Raw genomic sequence first — 19,099 nt, forward strand, 5'->3', positions numbered from 1 at the left:
TGTCTGAACCTCATTTTAGCTCGGAAACCTGCTGCTTCAGACACACTAAAAAGACACGAGCTGGACATGGAGTAAAACTTCCTAGCCAGTGATTCTCACCTATGACTGCAAATTTTTCTGTTTTCTAAATATTACCCTAAAGTACATACCCTAAAACAGTTGAATGTGAAACCTGACATCTGTAGCACAGAGCACTCTGAATAGAATCAGAGTTGGGTTGAGATTTATGCATTTCATACCTGCTTGCTGCAGCTGGGGAGGTAGATTGTGTTCACTAACACAGGTTGGGTACGCCAGAAGTGGGGAATAATGATTGCAGATTAGTAGGAAAAGACCTTTTCTGACCTCTCAGATAAATCTCTCAGGTATCATATACAACTCCATACTAAAGCCCTTTACAGTAATCCTGCATAGAGATTTTCCATTATTCTGGCCAGAATCCTAGTGATTTGTTAGACTGAGTGGAAAAGAGAGACAACTTCAGTCCATGAGAATGAACAAAAACTATTCCCAGCTTTTTTTGTTCTAAGTTACAAATGAAAGAGGACAACCAAGTATATAGCTTCACTTATGATTTTAAACACTTTCAGTTACTGAAATAGAGTTCTCAGCAATAGCTTTCTCTCATTCCCAGTGAAAGGGAGGCTGCACTGGTGTGCTGTGTCAGAACCACAGCAGTGATCTACCTGGGTAATAGATAACCTGTGGAGAAGAAAAGGGGAAAGAGGATGTGGACCAGCTTCATAATGTAAGCATGTGTCTGCCCAAAACACAGAGGGGACAACACGGAGAAGTAAAGGCACCTTTTCTCAGTAGAAACCATGTAAAGGCACCTTTCAGTAGAAATAATGGAAAGCCTGAAACAGGGCTTTTGGATTTAGAGGAGGAAATAACTGAAATCCACGGCTCACTGTTGATGTTATTTGCTTTATGTACAACTGGTGTGTTTTAATCAGTAAAGTCCACTTGCACCCTATTACGATTATTAGCAATTTTGCACATGCACAAGGGGACACACCCAGCACATAGAAACACAGACAAAGATATGAGCTTGGGCATTAAAACTTTCATAACAAAAAACAACTAACTTCAAATCCAAAAAAAATACATGGTTATAAACTGCCATTTGGTAAACCATATGGATTCAATGACAGATGGAATTTCTAATGCAGGATAATAGCTGAAACATGTGAGAAGGCCTTAAGTATGTATTGTGAACATTTGTTTGTTTGTATTAGGCTCTTTAAAAACACTTACATGCGTTTTCTACATTGTACTTTACAAATGAAATCATGTGGCTATTTTTTTTTTTTTTTCCCAAATGGAAAAAAAAAAAATGAAAGAATTAAAATAAAAAAAAAGGCCTTGGCACCAGACAGGGGCCTGTGTTCTTTTGCAAGAACATGTACATCCAATTATGTACTCACGAAAAGCTGCACCTGCTACTGAAACAAAAAACAATTAATCTGTCAGTTCAAAGAAAGTACAACATTATTCTGGTGCCCGCAGTAGCTGGGAGATGAAAGTTATCAGTTCCTTCCATTAAGAAGTTTTTGAAACATTATTAGTCAAGAGGTTCTCTTTGGGAATGAAGGCAGATATTTTGAGGAAGGTAGGACTTCCTTTGGCAAGATCCTTTATATATCCTGATTTTTTTTCTGGTCCCATGGCAGAAAATCAGCCAGCAAATACTTCAAAGATATTTTGGTCAAGGTCATGGCATAGTAAAAATAAGAAAGGGGGGGGAAGAGACAGAAAACAAGTTCCAATCCACATTTCTCTTATTACTCTTCCTTGAAATAAAGGAAAATTCACTAGCACTAGGTCTCCAGAGACCATGTTACTATGGTTACTAAAGTACAACATTCAAGGCCTGCAGCCATGCCTTGCTTTGAACAGATTTTTGAGTCACGCAACTTGGGTACTAAATTTCCAGGGTCATTTGGCTCACAGTTTATCTGGAACAGCTTCACTTAATAGTGGATTGCTGGGTTTTTGCATCCTATGTAGGATGGGGCCATTTTCTGGTGATCTAAGTAAGCAGCTATTTAAAAACTTGGGAAATACTTGTTCTCATCTTACGAATATTAGGAGGAAAATGCAAACAGTTAATGTGTCTTCTGTCTTTAACTGTATTGTTTAGTGAATCAGTATTTCTTTCCACTGGTGTTTTTAGGATTCATAATTGAACTTCTCAAAAATCCCTCTGAAATCCCTGAGGTTCTCTTTATAACTGAATAAAGAAGAAAAAAAAAAAAGAAAAAGAAACTCTTACAGAACCCTGAAATAAAACCCACATAAAAGACCATTCAGAAATACTGTATTTGGTGACATCAGAGTATGGCTTTTGCTCAACCAGTACAGTATCTCTTAGCCCTCCGGACTCATGCGTTTCTCTGATATCTACAAAGCAACTTCAAAAGGAATATTTCTGTGAGTAAGCACTATTTCGTGCGAAGGAGGAGTGGCAGAATTGTTTTCAGCATTCAGTTTTGATCAAAGGCTTGCATGTACTGCTTAGTTTTCAGGCAAAAGAAACAAAACAGAAGATGAATTTCCATCATTTGAGCCAGGGGAGGAAGTAAATCCTGCAGGCTGAAGCCTACAGCTGTGGGTTTATATGGGAAGCCTTTCAGAGGGAAACTGCTCAATCTGATTGATTTGATTTCATAGGCAGCAGAAATGTTTCTTTCCAAACACAAAGAAATACGTACATATGATCAGGATGCCCCTTTCACTCTTCTTGTCTTCCCAATTAAAATAAAGTTCAGATTCCTGCATATCTCTTTGAGCCTGGATGTCACTTCGGCTTCCTTAAAGATAGCATAGAAACTCAGCATCTAGTGCTACACTACCCAGAGCACGGCCTGGCAAAGTTTTCTTTGGTCATTCACATTGCCAGAAGAATTTGAGCCCTGGCCCTCTCATTTACTGTTGGAGGGAAGAGCTGTGCCATCTGAAAAGCACGGACGATTGTAAACCATTCAGATGGTGAAATTCCTCATTATTCCATTTTTCAGTATCCCATCACTTCCACCGAGGAATTAGGGCAACTTTGGAGATTCTTGTTTATGTATGTGTCTTCAGTCTAACAAGGGAGCTGGAACACTGTGGCTCGTCAAGAGGCAGCAGACAGAACTGGCCTCCTGGAAATCAGTTAGGAAAATGTAAGTCATTGGGCTCTGGAAATTGTGAGCTATAAACTTTCAAGAAAACATAGTAGCTCCCTGGAGGGTGAGATTGTAATGTGTGCACACATGTAAATAAATTTCAAACCATGGTGATGCTGGTTTTTATATGCTTGATATGTAATAAGTATTGGACGCAACCAAGAACAACTTTTGCCTTTAAAGTTGTTTTGATTGCATGATGCAAAATTGTAAATGTAGCTTTTCTTCCTTTATGCTTTCATTCTGAGCTAAGCTTTTGTAACAAACCTTGCTTAGTTTGTGTCAAGTCCTGGGCTAGAACCTCTCTTCTTTATGATATGCATGAACCACTGGGCTCCGATGAGCCCAGTACTTCAAAACTAACCACTTTGCCCAAGATGGTACTGAGAAATGAGAGCTGAAACATCGTTTGACTTTGTATGTGCAGAAAGTGGTGCACACTAGAAAGAGATAGATCCCAATTGAATCCCATTGTTTTCACAAGTACCAACCACTGGAAATGAGAATGCAAGACTATATGCTTCCAGAGCAGAGCAGTGCTAATGACTAATAGCTTAAAGACAGTTTACAGAAGTGCAAAAGTTGCAAAAGTGAATTTATGGGTGACACCAACCACTTCAGTACAAATTTGTTGTATGGCATGTTTGCTTAGATTAAATTACTAACACCAACAATGCCTTCTATCGATGACAAGGTTTGATGGATTTTTTTCATGTCTAACTGTAAAAAAGCCATGATCCTTTTCTTTGCATTATCAATTAGGATTTCATATGGGAATTGAGTATATGAATACTACCTGAGATTAATGGACATTATACAAGTTCTGGAGACTACTTATAGTAATCTAAAGAGAATAATATTAAAATTATTCATTCTAAATTGTCAAAAAAAAGCATATTTTATTTATTAATACACAGATATATGTATCATGATTACTGCATATGCTACCAGGTACTTGGATGAGTAACACACATTTTACTTTAGCAAGTATCATTAAATACTAACATATGAGATAATCTCTTATATCTTTTCCTTTAGTCTCCTCAATTAGTCATGATCTTGAATTTAAAATTGTGCTCTACCAGTAATGGACCCGTCCTGTCAATGCTCTTTCACAAATACTGTGCCTTGGACTGCACTTGGAAATAGAAACAATCTTTATATTGATTTATGCAGTTTCTCATTTCACTTCCCCAAAAGCAGATGTTGTATTCACAGATGGAAGCAAAGCTGGGGCAATATCGTATCTTCAGTGCAAGTTCAGCCCCTTCTTCTTTCTGAGCTCTGCAGCTGCTCTGAGCTTTTCAGTCTTCTCTTCAACAATTTCAGTATAGAAAATGCAAGCCTGATTAATTTCATTTGAGAAGACTCAAAATGAAGTATTAATTGCTCACTACTCTGCACTCGCAATAACAAATTTAGTTAGGTAGACTTTGCAGTAACAAATGTAGTAAGATTGCCCTTTATCTTCCACAGAAATAACTTACTGAAGAGTCTCAAATAATATTTATCCAACATGTTGGATAATTAGACATATGTAAGTACCAAATGTCCGGATTTTTTTTCAGTGTTATTTACATGTAAGTGCATCTAGTCCTAAAGACAAGAAGCCGTCATAATATTCCATCCGCAGCTGACTTTTATTTGTACTTGCAAACTGCTAACGAGATGAATGGCAGACATCTCTTTCTGTAAGGAATCAAAACCTAAAAGAGACAATATTGCAGCCTATGTACTGTAAACAGATTGTGATGTCCTAATTTCAGAGCACTATTTTTCTGTGTATTTAGCACTATATATCACTTTTTCTAACACAGAACTATTTCAGGGGTGGGGAGAAGAGCAAAACAATCTGTATTTCACATTCTGTTCAATAATACATGCTGAACCAGCTTTTTTAAACACCATTTAAGGTCAGCGTTGTTTTTAGGCACTGTAGCATTCCTGAATTTAACTCTGGAAACTGTCTTACTGTGCATGCTACCATCTTATGCATGTTTTATATCCTGTATAAAACACACCCTGTCCCACACTGGCAGCAAGGATGAATTCTGCTACTAATGTTACATTGACCTAGAGAGGCAAGCAGTATTTTCTTTAAACTAGATATCAAGCGGATGACAGTGGATCAATTGTCTAGAAAGAGGTAAGGATGGAAAGTTAGAGACAACTCATCTAACTAGCAGCAACGACTATAAATCTTGAATTGAGTTATAAACTAGATTAAGCCTTCACCAAGGGTTCCCCTTCTGTAAGCCCCTGCTTCAGTCTAAGCATACATTTCTTTTCTTCTTGCTAAAAGAAGCCCAGTCTCAGTCACTAGAGAATTCTGGGGGCATTGCAGTGCTTGGAGGAGGCAGGAAAAGTGTAGAACACATTGGGGAAAATGCCTGCTATTGGCCACAATCATCTTTTGCAGCTAGGAATTCCTGGAAGAACTGCAATTACAATGGGGTATAAAAATCATCTCATTTCTCTTTTTTCTACTCATAAAATGTCAGGGACAGTTAAAATCAGAATGATGGTGATTTCTCTTGAAGTTCTTGGAACAGGAACAGAACTATTTTAAGGGTGCCTATCTGTCCTTTTGTCTCCAAATCAATACTGTATCTGTGTTAATAGGAAACAGTGCATTTAATGGCCAACATAATGCTTTTTAATAGCAGTTTTCTTTTCAGTTCAAACCCATCAAATAGCGTATTTAAGTTTTATTAACTGGGGTAGGCAAAAAATAAAGCTGAAATGTACTCAGTATTTCTCACAAAATTTGTGTGGTTTTCTTTTGAAACTTTCATTACCACAAAACATAATCACCGCAAATTTGTGAAATGTCTTAAGACAACACACAGTCTTGCCTGGACCTGCTTTCTAGCTCATCACTTCACCTTACTGAGAAGATGGCTTTTCTGAGCTGAGAATGAGGAATATACTGGAAGCAAGTGTCAGCTGTAAGTACAGATTAAGTTACCAATTATTAATTACACTTCAAACAGCTGAAGACCAGTTAAGTAACCTAAGATTGCAATGATCTATGATAACAGACAAGCATTATTTAAAGCGTATTTTTGTTTCATTATTTTTTCTCTTTTACAATATACGTCTTGGCCGTCTTCAAAAACAGGACACTTCCTCAAAAGCAAATGCTCCTGCAGAAATTTGTATGGAAGGAACAGTGTGTTAGGATTGCCTTCATTGTTGAATGCACGAATTCCAGTTCTAGTAGGAGACTAAATCCTGATGCATCTATACAACGCAGTGCTTACATACAGATATTGAACCTATTGATTTGTGAGAATGGTTGCCAAGGATTAGCTCTGAAGTCTGTGAGAGAAAAAAAACCCTAATCAATCTGAAATGGGAGAGAGTGTTTTGTTGGGGAGGAAGTCATGTGGCCGCTGGACTGTCTCCAGAGACACTGAAATAGCCCCAGCAGAAACAGAGGAAGTGGCTGTGAAAAGTGAGTTCGGGTGGAGTTGGCTGTGATAAACAGTCTGGAGACAGCAACAGCGGCCTGAAATTCAGATCCACATCTGGTCTGTGCCCAAAGCTTATTGATTCTTTACCTTAATGTTGCTGATGGACAGCTTTCGCATTCACCGGTACACCTAAAATTCTCAGCTAGGCCTCCTTCTATGGCAGCAGGTTTGCCTCTGCCCTGACAAATGGAAGGCACTTTTCTGATGCCAGGTTTGCCAGTGCAAACCAGAGAGGATGCTGTCTTTCTTCTCTGCACACCTGTGCTGGCTGCCTGCTCCCCCTGCTCTATCACATTAAACATAAGCTGCTTGACCTGATTTCCCAACCTGCTCACAGCTTGCTCCCCCTCTCAATTATAATCTGTCATTTCATGTTGGAGAAGCCAAGTGCTAACTCTCATCAGTCCAACATGTTACCCTTACCAATAGGCAGGGTTTGAAAACAAGCTCTTTATGGTGTTTCCCATTTTGATAAAAGGCTCCGCACAAGCCTCTGCAGAGGTACCTGATTTTCCTCCTCCAAACCCACCCTTAAAACTCTTGCAAAAGTCCTGGCAAATGTCAAGCTGCTTCTACACTGTGAGTACTGGCAGCTGTGGTTACCATTTTGGTCATTGTTCAGCAACCGTATGCTAAGCTGCATCAAAAGGAACGTGGCCAGCAGGTCAAGGGAGGTGATTCTCCCCCTCTAATCCACTCTCATGAGGCCCCTACTGCATGCAGCTCTGGGGCCCTCAACATAAGGAGGACATAGACCTGCTGGAGCATCTCCAGAGGAGACCACAAAGATGATTAGAAGACTGGAGCACTTCTCCATGGAGACAGGCTGAAAGAGCTAGGCTTGTTCAGATTGGAGAAGAGAAGGCTCCAGGGTGACCTTAGAGCAGCCTTGCAGTACCTAAAGGGGGACTACAAGAAATCCGTAGAGGGACTTTTTACAAGGGCAGGTAATGACAGAACAAGGGCTTTAAGCTGATAGAGGGTAGATTTAAATTAAACATTAGGAAAAAAATCTTCCCTGTGAGGGTGGTGAGGCACTGGCACAGGTTGACCATAGAATCTGTGGCTGCCCCATCCCTGGCAGTGTTCAAGGCCAGGTTGGATAGGGCTGGAAGCAACCTGGTCTAGTGGAAGGTGTCCCTGCCCATGGGAGGGGGGTTGGAACTGGATGATCTCTAGGTCACTTCCAACCTAAACCATTCTGTAATTCTATGCTTATTTCTACACACTGTGTTGCCTGTCAAAATGCGCTTTCATCACTTGTCTCATATTTAGGCTGCAAATCTGAAAGTAGGGGATCACATCTTTTTTTTTGCTCTGCCCCACTGTTACATGCCTCCACCTGTATTTCGAAAACCTCAGCACTATGGCATCATCATGATCATTACAGTCATAACAGTAGCAGTAAGGACTGGAGGAGAGAGTAGGTGGTGTTTAGAGGTCACAGGCTTTTCTGTCCAGATTTGTTCGAGAAGAAAAAAAAATGATAAAAAAAGGAAAAGCGAGAACATTAGTTATTTGTTTAAAGGGTAACACAAAGGATGTTTTTTGCATGCAGTTGTGGCCATGCCAAATTTCAAGTCTGGATTTTAGAAATATGCCTATTTTGCAAAATGAAAAAGAGGGACCAGGGCCTCTGAAATGTTCCTTTGTGTTTTGCTTGTGCCTAGCAAGAAGAAAATGAATGTACATATGTGATAAAACAGCAAGTTACCCCGACCCCATTTATGGCGCTTTTTTTTCATGGATAAATTCTCTGTAAGTCATCCCAAGTGACTAATGTCAGTTTAAATCATGTCATCTGAATTACTGGGAGAAGGTTCCTGTTTAAAAACAAAGGAAAGCAAAAGGGTTATTTGGGTAACTTTTAAAAGTTGTAGTAACTGGAAAAGAGACTATGAGCTTTTTATGAGAACTTCATATTTTGATGGCCCCATTTTAAACCAGCAGATTAAAAGGTGATCATGAGCTAACGTGATTTACTTTTGAAGGACTGTGCTGAGGAATTCATCACTGTTGGAAGCTGAAAAGGAATTCAAGACCAGATAAATCAAAAAGTGTCTCTCTACAGTTTTGATTTCTGAAGTCCATGTCTTGGTCATAGCTCCACTTAACAACCGTGCACTTCTGTCTGACTCCCAGTTTTCCTTTTCAAGTTTCAACTAAAAAATAACAGGAAGAGTAAGGTTCCTTGCTCTCACACTGAAATTCAAACTGGAGTACCTTTTTCAAGAGCACAGTTTTATCAAGTACTGATTACATAAATCAGTTTGGAAGGAGGAAGTGGAATTACACGAACAAGTTCAAAAAATTACAGGAAACCAAGTGGGAAAAGGGTTTCCTATGTTATTTCCTTATGCAGAGTAAAGAGCAGCACCAATAGGATGTTTTCTAATGTATCATTTTCCATCTTCTTTGGAATGAAACTTGAACTGTAGTTCAAGCCACTGGGAAACACCTTTTGGTGCCAAAATGTGCACATATATCACTCTGTTCAAAGTAACTCCCAGAAAGCTTATTATATGCAGCCACTTTTAAGGTAACGACGTAATGTTAAATAATATGCTTCAGGTTTGCATTGTATCATATCCTGTATCCTTTGCTTAGATAAAAAGACTGACTTTCTTTGCTTTTGATTAAGAAGACTTGGGTTTTATTTGGTATCTAAATTCATGAAAAAAGCCTCACTGACTTCAGCAGGAACTACCAAGCAATAACCAAAACTTCCTATTCACAATAGTGCCCAAACCTGTTATATGGAATTAAGAAATAATATGTAAAGCATATTATTATGTAAAGAGATAATATGTAAAGCATGAGTGATAATGTACTTTTTATGTGAGACAAAGTGGCTATACCTTACTATGCTACTGCTTTGCACCAACACTCAATTCCAAGCAGAAACACTGCTGGATCAGAAGCTAGATACCTGAATTACCTCACTAGTCATGTTACTTAAAACCCAACTGGCAAAATTCATCTGCTAAGTGGTAGAACAAAAACATGCCTACAAAATATGGAAGCTCAGTTTGAAAAATAACGCTTCAGATGATTAAGTAGTTTATGTAATAGAACTAAGATTATTCATACAAGTGGAGAATTATAAGGGCTGCACCACCAAAACTAGCATTCAGTGTTTTTCTCCACTTCTGAAGACAGACATGATTTTGAAGAAGGTTTTGGGTTGGGTTTGGGGGGGCAGTTTTGTTTGGCTTTCTGGTTTTGGTTGGGTTTTTGTTGGTTTGGGTTTTTTTCTTAATAAAGGACCATATGTGTCTGATTTTAGGATTTTTTTAGGATGCCAGGCATCTGACAGTCTTTGTCTAAAAGTTTAAATAAGCAAGTTGTAAGCTTGTCCAGATCCCTCTGTGGAGCCTTCCTACCCTCAAGCACATCGACACTCCTGCCCAATTTGCTGTCATCTGCAAACTTACTGAGGGTGCACTCGATGTCCTTGTCCAGATCATAGATAAAGATAGTAAACAGAATGTACAGTGTTACTGAATAAGAAACACCAGGACAGTATGATGACTGGCATTGTCAGTGCAGCCATAAAGAAAAGCATGAGACAAAACCACAGAAATGTGATTCTTGTGCCCTGAAGCCTTAAGAGTAGAGGATGCATGTGGAAATCTGCTTGTGAACTGGGCAAAAGAGTGCCTTGGAACATCCTGAAAACAACATGGACCTTTCCTGAAAGAGTGTGAGCTGCTGGTAAGCACGAAAATGACAAATCAGGCCAGGTCTGGCCTTTACCAGCATTCATCAGTGAGATGGGGCTTGAGACAATCAGGCAGTCTCACTCCATTAGCATCTGTTTGGAAGCTGCATGGATCATCAGGGTTTCTTTTAAATATTGTGACATTTTGGATTTAAAGCACTATTTTCACACCTGAAAAGAATTATGTCCAGTACATCTGGAGACAGAGGTACCATAAATCTTCTGCTGCAACCTAGAAGAGTGGAACAGAAGACCAATAGACATAACGAAGAACGAAAGGAAGCCCATCAAGACATCTCCTTAGCAGCAAGGGTTGAGACAGAAATTTGAGTGCCCTCCATAAGGAGCAAAAATACCTGCAGGAGCAACTGTGAAGTGGTCAATAAAGTCCAAGTGACAATTTTGGCAGGGTACCACTTAGCATATGGGTGATGATTACACGAGAAGTGGTTGGCGGTGATGATGGGGCCACTGCCTGACTGCGTGTCATTGAGGAAACAAGTCTAGATAGGGCCTTCCTCTCAACAACAGACATTTAATTCTTCCAATAGGATAGTATAACACATGAAAATTACACATGCATTTGGGATGAGGAATTACCTGCACAGCAGTGTAGACTCTAAGTCTGGACTTGAGACTATGAGTGAAGCATAGCTGGGGGGAAGAATAGGAGGTGGCTAACAGCCATGAGATGATTATTGCAATCGAGGCTATTGCCTAGATACCCACCAGTGATTCATTCTTATTTTTCCAAGACACCATTTTATTGTGTTTCTCCACCCCATCACCCTGTAAATTCTCTCTGGTTTTATTGACTGCCAATACAATTTATTTTCCCAGTTTTCTGGGTTTGGCCCAGTGTTCCTTAAGTATTTAGTAACAAGCTTCAGTAACTGAATGTGGCCCTTTTCTGCCAGAAGGCGTGTGGTGCAAGGGTTGCAATGCCACCTGTCTTGGAAAATACTTTAAAGTGCAAAGTTGAAAGTCATTACTGCACTCAAACAGAGTCTGAAGTCTCCAAGGAGAACAAAAACTGCGAGAATGGGGTATACTCAGAAAGACCATTAATAAAATCAAACTGCCTTCCCTCCAAAGGGAAACAAAGATGGCAAGGAAAGAGTCTCTTATCCAGAAGAAGTGATCTTAGAAAACCGAAAGAGATTATTTATTTGTGTTCCACTAAAAAGTCTTTGATAAGCTGGTATCATTGTTTATTCTGTTAATGCTGATGAAAGCTATTTGGTTATAGCTGTAAAAAAACTCTATAAAATCTTCAACAAAAAACACATGTTGTGGCAGAGGCCTTTAGAAATAAAAGACATTTTAAACATACTTTGAAGACAGCCTAATGCCATTGTTTTCTTTCAAGCTGAAAGGGGAAGTACTGCATTGTTCCAAGACTCAAGAATCACAGATACGTTATTTACCAGTAATTAGGGCTCTTGTTGTACTGTATTTCTACCTATACATAGAGCAGAGTGATCATACTCACTAGGAAAAAAAAGAAGGCAAAAGCGATTATGCCTGGTTTTCCATTAACAGTGTTCAAGGACAGTATTATTCATACATATTTTGGTGATTCAGATTATTCTGGTTTGTATTATGTAAAGCATCTAAGGGAGGTTGCACAGTGCGAGGTAATGTCACAGAAGGAAAGTGCCTTTTGACAGCAGAAAACTGTCTTTTGAGAGCCAGAAAAGTGGCCACATTTATAAGTCAATATGTAAAGCACAGCAACCAGCAGCAACGCTGCTTGCTTCTCTTTGAAGGGAAGCACAGATGCGACTGTTTAGTTAAACCCCACAGTCCCTGATAACCAGCATGGTGAATTTGGTGGAACAACAGAAAAAAAGCACTTTTCTTCACATTCCTTAGCCACTGAATGAGCATATGAGCCAAATTCAGGTCCCAGGGAATGTTCCCAGCAAGCCCTAAGGAAAACTCACCCTCTTATTCTAGGTCAGACATGCCCATAAATGAAGTCTGGTGAATACATTTTTATTAACATGCTCTTAATCATCCTGTTAATGACCCATATTAAGTATAATCCGGCATAAAATATCTCCCATATATTCAAAGGGAATGTGACTCCTATATGCGCTGTAGTAAGCAGACCATTACCATATTCAGTAATATTAGTCTCTTGCAATCTACCTGAAATTATGTATCAGTGTTCTTTCCATGTGCCAGTAGCAGCAGGCTACTGTTTGAAGATCCTTAATGACTGTGACTTGTGCGTACATGCATCAAAAAAAACATAGACTAAGATAGGAGACCCTCATGAAAAATTATATATTTAACATGTACATCCTTTATAGTATACCCTGTACTCTTTAAACACTGAGAATGGAAATGATTGTGAGGGTGCTGAGGCACTGGCACAGGTTGCCCAGAGAAGCTGTGGCTGCCCCATCCCTGGCAGTGTTCAAGGCCAGGTTGGATAGGGCATTGAGCAACCTGGTCTAGCGGAAGGTGTCCCTGCCTGTGGCAGGGGGGTTGGAACAAGATGATCTTTAAGGTCTCTTCCAATCCAAACCATTCTGTGATTCTGTGATTGCAAATAATATCTGACAGCCAAACATCTCATTTTGGTACTAGCACTAACTAATCAGATGACTGTGTTACTTGCTTTAAAATACAAAATTAAAATCTTCTAAAGTAGTATGAGGAAGGAAAGCAGGGTGCCAGTGTCCATTCTGCACGACTTATGAACAACTTATGATACTGGATCCCATGATGAATTGCTTTTTTTCTTTAATAGGATACAGCATTTATTTGATAAACGCTACTATTTCATTTACATTTATATGTATCTCAGAGCTGTTATTACAATACAATTTTTATACCACTAATATTATCCTATCCAAAACAACTATACATATGTAGTCTTAATCACAAAGAAATTTCCAAGGACCTTAGTGTATAAAGGCATTATTACATCATGTGTTTGAAATGCAGATGTATCTGGGATGGACTGCTGTGATCTATCTGGTTCAGTAGTTCACAGCAGTATTTATTCTTCCTCCAGATTAATGGATCCAATTCTCAGCAAAAATACGGCCCCTTTATCGTGTTCTGCCAATATAAAGTCCCTAAGAAAAATGTTAACGGAAAACCAGAGGTAAAAACCCATAGAAGGAATAAGTTCACACAGCTTCCCTCAGAACAGAGAGTTGAGGAAGTAGGATTAATTAAAATATCCCAGAATAATCTCAACTCAGATGAGAAACAAGGAAAGCTCCTGTTAGCATCCTCAAACATTTTCAAGTAAAATAAACCTCTGCTATCACCCCAAGTGAAAAAGAACTGTGAACTGTCCTGCTGGAGCTCATGAGTAATTTCAAGGATGTAAGGGTGTAAAGGTACAATTGCCAAATGGAGACCGACCAGGACTATCACAACTGCCAGAGGGCACTCGTGTGGTTCTTGAATGACCCACACCAAGGCTGACCATTTGTTCAAAGTTGCCACAAAGCATTAAACTGAATATGTCATCAAACTGAATAAACTAGAGCCACAAAAGACAGCATTTTTCCACTCACTTCTAGTAGAAGTCCACCTTCTTGTACAGCAGTCTTGTTAGATATATTGTCTTCTTTTATCGTTTGGCCAACTTGCTTCTTAAAGTGCTTTTCTTGAATGGCTGTTGAAAAGAGTTATTATCAATTTAGAAATCATAATGATTAGGGCTGCTAGACTAAAATTCTTATTTAGGCACTTAAGATGCATTGATTTAATTGGGAGTTGCTGCCTTTGTGGTCTGGATCTCAGTTACTAACAACTTTCTTTTGCTGTGAGGCAGATAGATACATATTTGGCAGTCCAGATGTTTTTTATATGAAATATCTATCACATTTTTTATTGAACATATTTTTTCCATTAGTGTACTCTACATAAAGCAACAACCAAAACCCACAGGAAAGAAACAAAAGAAAGTTAGCAAGTTGTTTTGTTTATAAGAATATGTATTACGACAATATAAAGAAACATCTATATAGCTCAGAAGACAAGGCACTGAAATGAGTTCCTTATTTTCAGTGCTGACCTTCTTGGCATCAGATTATTTTCAGTCTCACTTTACCTCCTTCACTTCTACGAGTCTGAGCATGAATGTAAGATTCAGGGGAATGTTCTTAAACTGTTTCATTTTTAAACAGAGGTATAAAGTTTGTTTTTAGCAGGGCACTTACCACATGAAATTCATTAAAATCTCTCACTATAGATTAAAATTGCATGTATTTTTCCTCATAATAATGAAAGCATTTATGGGAGTCAAAACTGGTGAGTGCTTCCTGCACATTGGTTATCATTGCTTGATCTGAAATGTCTTTTAATACTCCATATTGATATATACCACCAAAAAAAAAAAAAAATCCCTGAAATACAATGCCATTTCTGGCTATAATGAAAGAATCGGAGAAGGCTGACATCACTTGATACATAGGGCTCCTGCATCGTCTAGGGAGTATGACATGAACTTGTCGTTACCATTTGCTCAGTAAAAGTTGAGTCAGCTTCACTCCTGCTGCCCCGTCCCAGAGATGGGTCATACAAATATACAGGTAGCAAGCAGAGATTCAGTTTTCTGTTTGTTCTCCTTTCAATGGACAGAATGAGAGAGGAGAAAATACCAGTGACATTAGCTGGGACATTTGATACATATTGTCCCTTCCAGCTAAAGGAGAGCTGGAGCAGCCAGAGCCTGAGATGGTTAACCTCAGGTTAATCCGAAAAAAAAAAAAAGCTTGGCACAAAAAGGAATAGTTTACACCAAGTCAGAATATGAAGAGGAGACAGCCAGCAAGCCTTTAATGCCCCTGAGCTTGCAGCTAGAATTCATGACATTTAATGGGATTTAAATTTTTAGTAAGATACCAAATTAAGAAAAAGGTATGTATTTTTAAGTAGTTTGAATGATATCGATCTAAACAGAGTCACAAAGGGCTGTGTCTCAATTTAACAGCCTAGTGAGGGACTGTTGCAAGATCCATCAGCATTTTACAATAGATCATAGCAACGCAGAGCCACACTGACTGAATATTCGCGCTGGTTTTTAGCTTACGTTGTAAATATTTGCCGCCAGTGATAATGTCGGTCATTACCCCAAAGCAATCGTCTCAAATGTATAATTAGATGTAATAAATCCCTCCCCTGGCCATGGGAAAACACATCAGGAAAATCCTAAGCTGCCTAAACCAGATCCTTACCCATGTTTTCCAGCCAGAACAACGTTGTGATTTCAGACGTGTAAGCGAGGCTGCTATGAATGGGACACACAGATTCTTCAGTCTTCATTTTCACTTTTGTGTACCTTTTGGGCTAACTGGAAACAGTTGTGCTTTTTTCCTCCATATCAGCCAAGCCTTCTGCTATGTCTGCCCATAAGAACAGACACATGGACACTCACGACAATCATTTTTAAAAGCCCAGCCCCTATTCCCGTGGCATCTTCCAGCGTTTTCCCTCTCAGAGGGGATGGTTTTGTGATTACTGCCACGGCAGTCTGCAGTCTTTGTGCAGGTTAAAGGACAGACAGGGAGGGGTGCGAGGAAAAGGTTTGGTTTTGTGATGCGCTCCTCTGGCGTTGTGAAAATTCCACCAGTTCAAACTTCATCGTTAGTGGAAACTATTATTCTACCCGACTGAGAGGGCCAGAGCTCCCTGCCTGTTTGTTAGCCTTCAGGCTCACACAAACACAGCAGCAGAAGCACAAGAGATGTTTGTTCCACAGCTTGTCTGGCTACTATAAATTCCATCTCCAAATGGAAAGTATTTTAATGTTATTTTGCCAGCTAGAGTTACCCATATGTTAGGCCACACACATCCATTTCATAACATACCCTACTCATTGGCCTGGACTGCAAGGAGACCCATTGCACCGGCAAAGACGAATGACACCCCTCATGCCAGGCATCAAGAGCTCCTCGGGGACAGGGGCGTTTGTTCCTTGCACCTGAGGCAGCAGAGCTGTGGCTCACTGTTCATTCTTGTTCTGCCTCCCTGCACTGGAAACACGCATTAATCCATCCAGGGCTGGCTGATACTTCAGGAGCAGCTCAGGAGAGATACTGCTGCTGGTGATAGCCTGTCACCAGGAGAAAGGGGAGCAAGACAGGCAGAAAACCACACAGATCCCCCAAATGAATGAGGAGGAGGAAACACACAACATGACAGGGTGAGGAGGGAAAACTGCAAGATGGTACCTGACTAGGCAGAAAAATAGGGAAACGAAAACAGAGCAGCCTAACTATACCCCTGTCACCACCAAGAATCTAGAGGGAGAACTGAAGGCAAGTATTGATTATGAGAGGCGGCTTGATATCAAAGGCCCCGATGCCAATAGAGCTGTGGTCAAGCTTAGACATTACATAAAATGGTGGCCCTCTGGAGCAACGGTAAAGCTTACGATGCCAAAGACAAATGAAAGACTGGAGAATGCAGGGGGGCTGTCTCTAGTAGGCAGGGAGGAGCAAACTGTGAAGAGCTAAAAAATAACAAATAGCAAAGGATGACTCAGTGACCTGAGGGGAAAACCAGCTGCCGGCATTCCTATATATCAAGAATGGGGCAAGGAAGACACTGATATTGCAGGCAGTCTGGTGAATGCTGCCAGCTGTAAATAAATAAAGAATTTGGAAAGTTTTACCTTTATGGAGCCATGGACTGCTTTTGGTGGGAGAGGCAAACCTTGAGACTCTATTATCAGCAATCCAGAGCAGAGTGCTCACCTACCAGGTTCAAAACTGGCAGACTGAACAGATGTGAAGCTGGGACAGCAGAGACCTGTTTCTGAGCACAACCTCTCCAGCCTGCGCTTCCAGAGCACAAAATAAAACAGAAGATGGAGCTGTTCTGCCAAAGAAGATGAATGAGGGAATTGATACCACAGGGTGATAAACACAGTGTATACATGTACCAGGGCTGACAGTTCTGCAAGTTCATGCGATCTAGTGAGCATGATGCAATCACAGCCAACACTGAAAGCCCACAAGTCTGGAAACACTGGGTCCTACAAAAGGGCAACACTGTGGAAATGTACGGGGAGGGGGATGGAGAGGGCAAGGAGGAAGAAGAGGGTGAAAAAAGTAAAGGAAAATGGCCAGTGCAACTTCCTGGAAGAAAGGTACCAGATCTGAGGACACCGGTCCAAGTTCTGAGCTGAAAGAGATGAAAAGAGTGGAAATGAAAAAATAATGTAGAGTTAGAACTGACAGTTAATTAACAGAGGGGAAAGGTCCACAAAAGGGATGGTAAGTTTGGCTGAAGGAGTCTGGGACTATCGCAGGCAGTGCTGCTGAGCTTGTCACAGCTGCACTGTCTCTCCCCAGAGCACTGAGATCTCTTTTGAGCCTCTAGTTCTGATGCGAGCATCGCTATCCGCATTTGCAAACCTGTTGGCTTGAAAACCAAATCTGGAATATTGTAAAGAAGAGAAAAGCTGCCTAACACTTTAAAGTCTATAGGAGCATTATGAAACCAGCCGCTCCCTTTCCCCCAGAAATAACAGAACATTTATTTGTTGCAGAACACTGTATTCTTTCAGAGGGATGGAAATTCCAGGACTTTTAAAACTGCACTTTTCAAACCCATGGGATTACATCCTCCAGAGTGTTTCTATACCTCTTCCTGCACAAGCACAACCTTCTTTCTCCAGAAAATAACTAGCAAATTTACCTGCCATGCTAAGCTCTGTAACCAACTGATGTGTGGTCAAACCATAGCCCAGCCAACCCAGGAGCCTTGCACTGCTCAGGCTATCTGCATCAAGCAGCAGCACAGGCAAGAAATGAGCAGTGAAAGGGTGCTGTTTCTTATCTGAGCACCTTGCCTGGGTTCATCTGAGGTGTAAGAAGGGGACATCACTTCAGACTCAGTATGACGTAGGCATATCAGTTTCAAGCCCTTCTATGAGGAGTACCTGTGAGACCATTTCTCTCCAGTGATGCCCAAGGGATACATTTTTTGGCTGTTTTATTTAAATGGTCAGATGAAAATACCTGAATGTAGCTTGCAGCTTGCATGTTCAGAGATACTGCTTTATGCATACAAGTCTTACTTTTAGTAACTGTTATTTGAAAGGAAGTGAATACAGGGTCTTTCTTCCGGGATCTTTTAGCTGCAGGAAGAATCAGCTATGCGTTGCCCTGAATGTTAAGAAAACAAAACAAAACAAAACAACTAGGAAACACTTGGTGTGAGCGATTCTGATTAACAAACCCACAGCCGTGAACTGAAATGGTCTGTTTCCCCTTGCTGTGTTACAGAGAACACTGAGTGACAAGAAGGACAGGGCTTATTAGATGCACACTGAAATTAAACAATATACAACATAAAGAATGGCTATTATATATTGCCAAACAATATGAAAGGGATGTTTGCACTCTGGAATGCAACAACATATAGGTTGCATGAACATTTTGGGAAAGAAATCAGCACCAGCATGTACCCCCTGTATAAAAGATGTATGGTGCTCAGTCCTGTTGCAGAGGCTACCAGAGTGCCAGATGAAATTATGCTAGCAATAATGCAAAGTTTTTCTTCCCAACTTAGCGGTTTTCTCAGTCTGCTTCTTCTTAAGAGATGCTTTGAAATCTGACTGCCCTTTGAAGTTTCCCGAGTACAGCATGACATTTATTTAAGGTACAAACTGAACTGTTTGTTTTCCAGATCCCATTCCCTCTTTCTTTCAGAACCACTTTGCTCCTTTCCCTCATCCATTTTTCCCTGTGCAA

The 19,099-nt window shown here is 40.1% G+C and overlaps 1 protein-coding gene across 1 annotated transcript in view; it reads right to left on the reverse strand.

Annotated features, from left to right (window-relative positions):
• Positions 1-19,099, reverse strand: part of AHRR (aryl hydrocarbon receptor repressor) — a gene marked incomplete at both ends in the record, with an annotated part of 68,799 nt that overhangs the window by 14,551 nt on the left and 35,149 nt on the right. Inside the window, one exon of the mRNA XM_080609871.1 lies at positions 13,910-14,010. Coding sequence (XP_080465997.1) covers positions 13,910-14,010 — 101 coding nt within the window. The remainder of the gene's footprint in view (positions 1-13,909; positions 14,011-19,099) is intronic.

The sequence above is a fragment of the Psittacula echo genome (genome assembly GCF_963264785.1).
Source record: "Psittacula echo genome assembly, chromosome: 2".
Classification (NCBI taxonomy): domain Eukaryota; kingdom Metazoa; phylum Chordata; class Aves; order Psittaciformes; family Psittacidae; genus Psittacula; species Psittacula echo.